Source organism: Rhinatrema bivittatum, chromosome 6, assembly GCF_901001135.1.
Source record: "Rhinatrema bivittatum chromosome 6, aRhiBiv1.1, whole genome shotgun sequence".
Lineage (NCBI taxonomy): Eukaryota > Metazoa > Chordata > Amphibia > Gymnophiona > Rhinatrematidae > Rhinatrema > Rhinatrema bivittatum.
This window is the reverse complement of record NC_042620.1, coordinates 254,875,233-254,883,179: the sequence shown is the minus strand read 5'-3', so window position 1 is coordinate 254,883,179 and position 7,947 is coordinate 254,875,233. Positions and strand designations below refer to the sequence as shown.

Here is a 7,947-nt window from a genome sequence, read left to right as displayed (position 1 = left end):
TAGGAGTAAGAGGAGGAAGAGGTGTATTGTGTTTACAGAACGGTCGGGCTACAGGTTCAAAAGGTCTGCCATGCACATAAGAAACTCTCCAATCTAGGCTTCTCACTAAAAGATCATTGCCTTGGGAAAGCTCCAGCTGTAACAACATCTCCCCTTTAGGACTCCTGCAGTACAGCAGATGATGTAAAAGAACCAGTTGGCCCATCCCGTCTGCCTAGTTATTACAGTCTACACTGCACTGCTCTAGTCCAGCTGCCAGCCATAGAAGTGTGACCGCTTGTAGCATATCATACTTTATACAAAGTCGGGTTTTGTTTTCTCCTGCAATGCTTCCCTACTAGCCTGGGGAGATGAGCACACAAGACTCCATTCATAATACAATCCCTCCCCTGATTTATGTCTTACCACCAAGTCCTGTAATAGTCTGAACAGCTATAAAAGCTAGCAAGGCATCCCGGGTCCTTGCTGAACAGTAAGCGGCCACCACCAACCTGCTGGCAGTGGCCCAGTTGGTTTTCTTGGGCATTGTAGGCTGCTGGTACAAGCTGTCTAGCCCATGGCCTGCAGCAGTGCTAGGTTACGCTTCCTTTATCTCCTTGTCGGGCCGATACAGTAAAATTTGGGGAGAGCTGGTGCTCCAAGGCGAGCTCCCACTCTCCTGGGCACATGATTAAGTATGCAAGTGAGGACCCGCGGTAAAAGGAGGCGCTAGGGACACTATCTCGTCCCTAGCGCCTCCTTTTTGACAGGAGTGGCGGCTGTCAGTGGGTTTGACAGCAGACGCTCAATTTTACCGGCGTCAGTTTTCAAACCCGTTGACAGCCACGGGTTCGGAAAATGGACGCCAGCATAATTGAGCATGTCTTTTTACCTGCGGGCCGCCAGCCGATTTAAAAACATTTTTTTTAATTTTTTATTTTTTTTTTTTAATTTTGGGGCCTCCGACTTAATATCGCTAAGATATTAATTCAGAGGGTGTACAGAAAAAGCTTTTTCTGCTTTTCTGTACGGCAGGCGTTAATTTCTGAAAGTAAAATGTGTGGTTTGGCTGCACATTTTACTTTCTGTATCGCACAGGAATAACTAATAGGGCCATCAACATGCATTTGCATGTTGCGTGCACTATTAGTTTCGGGGGGGGGGGGGTGTTGGCCGCGCGTTTTCGACACACTATTACCCCTTACTGTATAAGGGATAAAAATAGCAGGTCGAAAACGCACGGCCAAACACGGGCTAACAATGCGCTCCGCCGGAGCGCACTGTACTGTATCGGCCTGTGTGTAGGTGAAGGGTGGATTGGTTGCAATACTGCAACCTTCAAACCTGTTCCCACCACTGCCATTCGCTATGATATCAGATAAGGACGATCAAGGGCAGACCCAGTATGGCCTCTCTCATGTTCCTATCGACTCTGCCTACTTTCATTCCTGGTGCAATGCCAGCTGACCTCTGGCATTCCCTTCACTTCTTTGCCACTATGTGCGGCCCTTGCTTTCTTATATTCGATTGTTGGCTCCACCACCTCTACTGGGAGTTCATGCCATCCTCTTACTTGAAAAAAAGTCACCCTAAAACCCCCTCTTGGAACGAGTTACTGTAGGAGAAGCACTTTTCTTGGAGCTTTCCCCTGCCCTCACTACCAAGGAAAGGACATGAAGGATACAGTAACCACAGACAACTCATGGAGGGGGCACAGAATTTCAACTCTTAATGCATATTGAGTGCTATAGGGGCTTAATTAAAAACAAAATATATATATATATTTTTTTTTTTTCCCCCCCTTCACTTCCTCTTTGCCCAATGCTGCTGCCAATAAATCTTCCCCCCTGCACCCCGTCCCATGTCTTTTCCCCACTCAACCACTCCCCAGCCCAGACCTCTGTGATTACTAGTTATACCAGAAGCATCTGCAGAATATTTTTTTACAGGGAAAGAAAGAGACTGCTCATACTAGGACTGGTGTGCATTTCTTTTTTTTTTTTTCCATCTCTTCAGCCTCTGTACAGTTCTGACATCAACATTATTGCCCCTGTAAAGTTACAACAGCATGTCACTTCTCCCCCCTTCCCAGCATACTGTCATTGCCCTTCTCGTGTACTCTTACACCATTAGCGTTCTTCTTCTACAGCTACTCATGCTATTTCCGTTTTGCTACACAGTATTTCCCTTTTCCTGTGTACCTACACCTTTAATCTTCCCCCATCCCATACATACAACGTAAGCACGCATCTGTAAACTCAACTTTCCTCTCCCACTGTATCCTTACAGTGTCAGCATCCCCCATTTCTATCCATATTGCAACACTCCCTTTCTTGTGTACATAGACAGGTGGGTTAACGCTTCCCTCCTCTCTTGTATGCTTACTTCATTAGGATTGCGGAGCCCTACCAAACCAAAAGAAAATGATGCGGACCTTAAGAGACCTGGGCTCCAACTCCTGGCTCAGGCTCCTTTTACAAGAAATTGGCAGGTTTTGTTTGCAGATCAGATTCAGAAGCTGGGAGACCTATTGTCCATGAGACTCCTCATCAGGGTGGGAAGTCCTGCAGAGATTTTGGAGATCTGGGAGTTACTTGCTCATCTCTCCTCCTTGCCCCGGGCCATCTCTCTCTCAGCCCTGTTTTCTCTTCTCTCTCAATCTCTCCCCCTCACCCTATTTTTTCAGACCAACAGAGAAGCCCAGCTGACCCCCCCTTTCACTAGACCTGCCACCTCCATTTCCCACCTCAACAACTGGTCACCGCAGCCTGAGCCTTACTGGGATTCCATTCCATATTTCCGGGAAGCCTCCACTCTCTTGCTGTTTTCAGCATAGTTGTTGCTCCCCTTTATATTTTATTCTTTTAAATGTCATACTTTGAAAACTAATTGCAGGGGCGTGGCAATTCTCCCCTTCCATTCCTCTCTCTCTCTCAGAGGTTCTCCATCACTACACCCTGTAAGTCATCTACCAGAGCGCTTAAGTCCTCTGCTGCCTGAAGCAGTCTCTCCAGACCCTTCCCCCTTGCCCCAGGCTCGTGCTCCGGCCGCAACAGGTAGCGTAAGCAGCGCCGCCGCAGCCTAGCATTCCTACGGCTCTCACTAAATGCATAGACAGCGTGAAGGTTACTCAGGCACAGGTAGGTCTCACACACAGCCTTCTCCACCAGGGACTGTAAGCCAGGCAGAAGAAACTGGTCTGCTGCAGCCAGAGCTGGGGCCAGCGCCGAGCTCTCAAAGTCTTCTTCCACACTCACGCGATGAAGATCGAGTAGGGCGGGGCAATCCCTGGTGTGGCAGCCATGGAGAAAGTGAAGAACCAGGCGGAAGGCAGGCAAAGGGATGTCGCAGATGGGAACCAGCGTTTGCCATGTCTCCAGGTAGCCCCCCTCCAGCATGGCACGGAAGACGTCCGAAGAGGCCGTCAGCTCTGCCCGGATTGCACTCATGATGTCGCCGCTGTCCAATTGGAAGTGCACATCTGTCTGACCTGTCTCCAGCAGGTGCTGGTAGCGACAGCCCCTATCAGGCTCCCTCCTTGCCCTTTTGGCAGTCTGCTGGTCAGACAGCGAGGAGTCCAGTAAAAGTAATTCATGTTCTGGCTCACAGTGCATAGAACCAGCCAGCAGGGACACAATAGAATCAGCCACAGTAAAAATGAAGAGTGGGTCCTCACTCCTTGCCAACGACTCCAGCATCAGGCGCAGGCCACCTCCTTCCAACAGAAGCCTCCGGATCAAAGTCTCTTTCCTACACAGGACAAAAAAAAAAGTAGAGCGTAAGGTGAAATCTTCAAGTTTCACCCTTCCTCTGGAAGCCTGCTGCCCCCCCCCCCCCCCCCCCCCCCCCAAATCTTCTCTCATATGGTAAATGTTCCAGTCCCCTTCTCAAAAGATACACATTTAGCAAGATAGTTCATGGGGGTGGAAAACCCCTTTAAAACATTTTAAAGCATTCACTATTTGTGGAAAATCTGAGCCACTACTATATATATATATATATATATATATATATATATATATATATATATTTTTTTTAATTCTAAGGAATCATGTTTCTATATGGATATTTGAGATGGTTTTGGTGGCTGTAACGTTAATTAAAAAAAAAAATGAAGCAATGGAAATAGATTCTTAAATAAGATGATGCATGACAATCAAAATCCCTCTCATCACAGCCATCGATCCATACCAGTTAGTGTCTCTCAACTGGTGTGCCATCAGACCTGATCAGGCATGCCATGGAAAAGCCACCACTTCCTGATGCTCAGGGTCCAGATCAGCGCCTGGACTCTGCTCTCAGCACTTCACAGCAACAAGACACGCTATCAGTGACTCTCACACATGCGAGAGCTCATTTCCGAGCACACCAAAGTCTTCTAGTTACAACACGAGCCCTGCAGGGTGGGAATTCACGTGCAACGTACAGGGCATGGGTAGCTGGGCTCTGGTTTTGTGCAGTGCTCACAATACACACAGCACCACCTCCTCTTCCCCCCCCCCCACCCCCCACCTGACAAATCAAAACATTGTAAAAAGCCAGGAGTGCTCTCTGTCAGCAATGGAACTTTTCAGCGGTTAGTCCAGCAATGAAATCTGACCGGGAGCCTCTCATTGGAGAATTTCGATTACTGTGGTCAGAAATCTCAGGCAGCATTGCAGAAGAATGTAAAAAAAAAAGAAAAATACAGAGTAAAACAGAATGAAATTAACATAGGCGAGCGGACTCATAATTCAGCTCACTTATCGGAAGATCAAGTCTTTGGAGCTGAAAGTTCAGAATTTGGAAGACAAGCAGGAAGATATGGAAAACAGGTGAAAGCAATCAAATGTTCGTATTTTGGGAGTGCCTGAAGGTGGAGTTACAGAGGATGTGTTTGGGATTGTTAAGGATATCTTGAAGATAATTGCTGGAATGGAGACAGGTGCAATTCCCAAACTAGAGAGAGCTCACTGCACATTGGAAAGCAAGAATCCTAACCATAGTCTGCCAAGACCCATAGTGGTTTGTTTCCACGCTTTTCAGGATAAACAACTCCTGAGTAAAGCACATGGAAAAGAATACTTCTCTATAAAGGGGCTCAGATCAAAATGTTTGCCAACTTGTTTCAGCATACCTTACTGAAGTGTCGTAGTGCCTCTGTATCGCTCCATGGTGAGACCGCACCTTGAATACTGTATACAATTCTGGTCACCGCATCTCAGAAAAGATATAGTTGCGATGGAGAAGGTACAGAGAAGGGCAACCAAAATGATAAAGGGGATGGAACAGCTCCCCTATGAGGAAAGGCTGAAGAGGTTAGGGCTTTTCAGCTTGGAGAAGAGACGGCTGAGGGGGGATATAATAGAGGTCTTTAAGATCATGAGAGGTCTTGAACGAGTAGATGTGACTCGGTTATTTACACTTTCGAATAATAGAAGGACTAGGGGGCATTCCATGAAGTTAGCAAGTAGCACATTTAAGACTAATCGGAGAAAATTATTTTTTACTCAACGCACAATAAAGCTCTGGAATTTGTTGCCAGAGGATGTGGTTAGTGCAGTGAGTGTAGCTGGGTTCAAAAAAGGTTTGGATAAGTTCTTGGAGAAGTCCATTAATGGCTATTAATCAATTATACTTAGGGAATAGCCACTGCTATTAATTGCATCAGTAGCATGGGTTCTTCTTAGTGTTTGGGTAATTGCCAGGTTCTTGTGGCCTGGTTTGGCCTCTGTTGGAAACAGGATGCTGGGCTTGATGGACCCTTGGTCTGACTCAGCATGGCAATTTCTTATGTTCTTATGTAGCATCTGCCCTTTTACCTCCTGTTTGCAATCCCTGAAACTTTTCCTACAGCAACAAAGAATATCACCTATGAAGTGTAGCTGACAGACTGAGTGTGTCTGGAGGAAAGTGTGCCAATGAGTCTGATGGAGAACACGAGTCCAACATGGAGAGAAATGTGATCAAAAAGGAGAAAAGAGTTCCAGGAGAAAAAGAAGCAGCTAAATTGGAGTTCCTGACTGCAGAAGAGGTCCCAGGGTTAGGAAATCCTCTTGCAATTCCCTCCTGGCTTTTCTAATTGTGATCTTTGCATTTCTAATTACTGCTACATATCTTTTCAGTCTAAGATGACTGTTGAAGGAAAACTTAATTGGATGTGGGGGTTTTTTTTTCATTTGCTAGGGGTTTTTTTTTCTTTTTCTTCTACATAGCGGAGTATATTGTTTAGCTAGGGTTGGGAGGATGGGTAGGATAGTCCCAACTAAGGTGGGGCTTGAGTTTTAAATTAGGAGCATATTCTCCAATATGCAGGCTAAGAAATGCTGCAGTGTGCATTTTTTTTTCAAAAAAATGGGATGAGATCAGTTAAGGTTATAAATTGTTTGACACAATGTAAAAGGTTAAACTTCCCAAAAGGATATTACTCTAGAGGGAAATGTAAAAAAAAAAAAAAAAAATCTATTTTTAATCTGAACAAGAGACCCACTTTAAAAAGGGTCAAGAATTTAACCTTACCAATAAAAAGGTAGGTGTTTTCTTTCTGGTCTCAGGGAAAAAAACAGGGAGTAGGTATATTCTCTGGTCTCAGGGAAAAAAACAGGGAGTAGGTATATTCATTTCTAAAAAAAAAATAAAAAATAAAAAATTCCCTTTCGGGCACACAAAGTGAAGGAGGACCTAAACAGTAAATATATATTTATCAAGGGGCAAATTTCAGACCACATTACCACCTTGGGATTGATATATGCACCCAATATGGGGCAACCAATTTATTTCACAACTGCTAACCAAACCTGCTGCTTTCTCAGAGGCGTGGATGCTTTTAGATGGCAAACTTTGATATTGCCCAAACCCATTGACAGAACGGGAACAGAATTAACTTCTGAATAGGATGGTAGAGCACTGTTAACAAAGAACAAGTCAAAGATATTATACAACAGGAAACAAATCAAGTAAGTTGTTAGCTCATGAACTGAAAATGATGACCAGCGCGTTTCTGAAAAGGGTGCTATGGTTACAAATAGCAGGGAGATGTGGGAAGCCTTTGCTGCGCTCTGTAAAACCTTATACTCAGCAGAGGTTTGCTTCCAGCATGATGTTATAGATAACTTCTTAAAAAAGATGTTCCCTTATAAATCTTGGACACAGGTGAAGCCCTTTGTCTAGAGGGAAAAATAACTAGTCAAGAGTTGGAACAGGCCCTAAAATCCCTAAAATTGGGGAAAGCCTTGGTGATGATGGGTTCAGTTTAACTTACTACAGGATTTATCCTCGGGTTTTGTCCCCAAAGCTAGCTGATGTTTTTCAATGAAGCCTCATTAGGAGCACAGTTACAGCGTACGATAAAGTTAGCCAGCATTATACAGTAATTCCAAAAAAGGGGTAGAGACCAAGAGAAGTGCCCTTCATATCGCTCGATATCTTTGCTAAACAACGATGTTAGAATCCTAGCAAAGGTATTAGCTAATAGGTTCAATGGCAATCTGCCCCAACTGATACACAGGGACCAGGCAGATTTTGTGAAAGAGGGGCAAGGCTCAGACAATGTAAGAACTATTAACTTATTGAATAGAGCAAATAAAGAGCTATCTGAGACACCTTTACTGGAGTTAAAGCATTTGATGACATGGAGTGGGACTATTTATCCTATTTATTAGAGAAGTCAGGATTTGGTACTAATTTTCTCTGCTGGATTAGTAACAATTTTAGCGAGCCCAGGGCTCTGGATAAGGTGAATGGGGAGGTGTCCGAGCACTTTCCTCTTGGTAGGGGGTACAAGACAGGGGTGTCTCTTGTCACTTTAAGTTCTTCATACTAGCTTTAGAACCACTAGCAGCGAAGATCAGAGGGTTATAATGTCTATTAGAGAGATCTCTTTTAGCAGATGACATTCTGCTGTGAAATATCCACTTCTCTCTCTCCAGGTCACTGTACAAGTTATTAGGGAGTTTGGTGTGTCCTCAGGATATAAAGGTTAATACTTAT

At 44.7% G+C, this 7,947-nt stretch overlaps 1 protein-coding gene across 1 annotated transcript in view; it reads right to left on the bottom strand.

Annotated features, from left to right (window-relative positions):
- Positions 1 to 1,927: 1,927 nt before the first annotated feature.
- Positions 1,928 to 7,947, bottom strand: part of ARMC5 (armadillo repeat containing 5) — a 47,444-nt gene continuing 41,424 nt past the window's right edge. Inside the window, exon 7 of the mRNA XM_029606843.1 lies at positions 1,928 to 3,729. Within this exon, the coding sequence (XP_029462703.1) occupies positions 2,913 to 3,729 (817 nt within the window). The 3' untranslated portion in view covers positions 1,928 to 2,912. The remainder of the gene's footprint in view (positions 3,730 to 7,947) is intronic.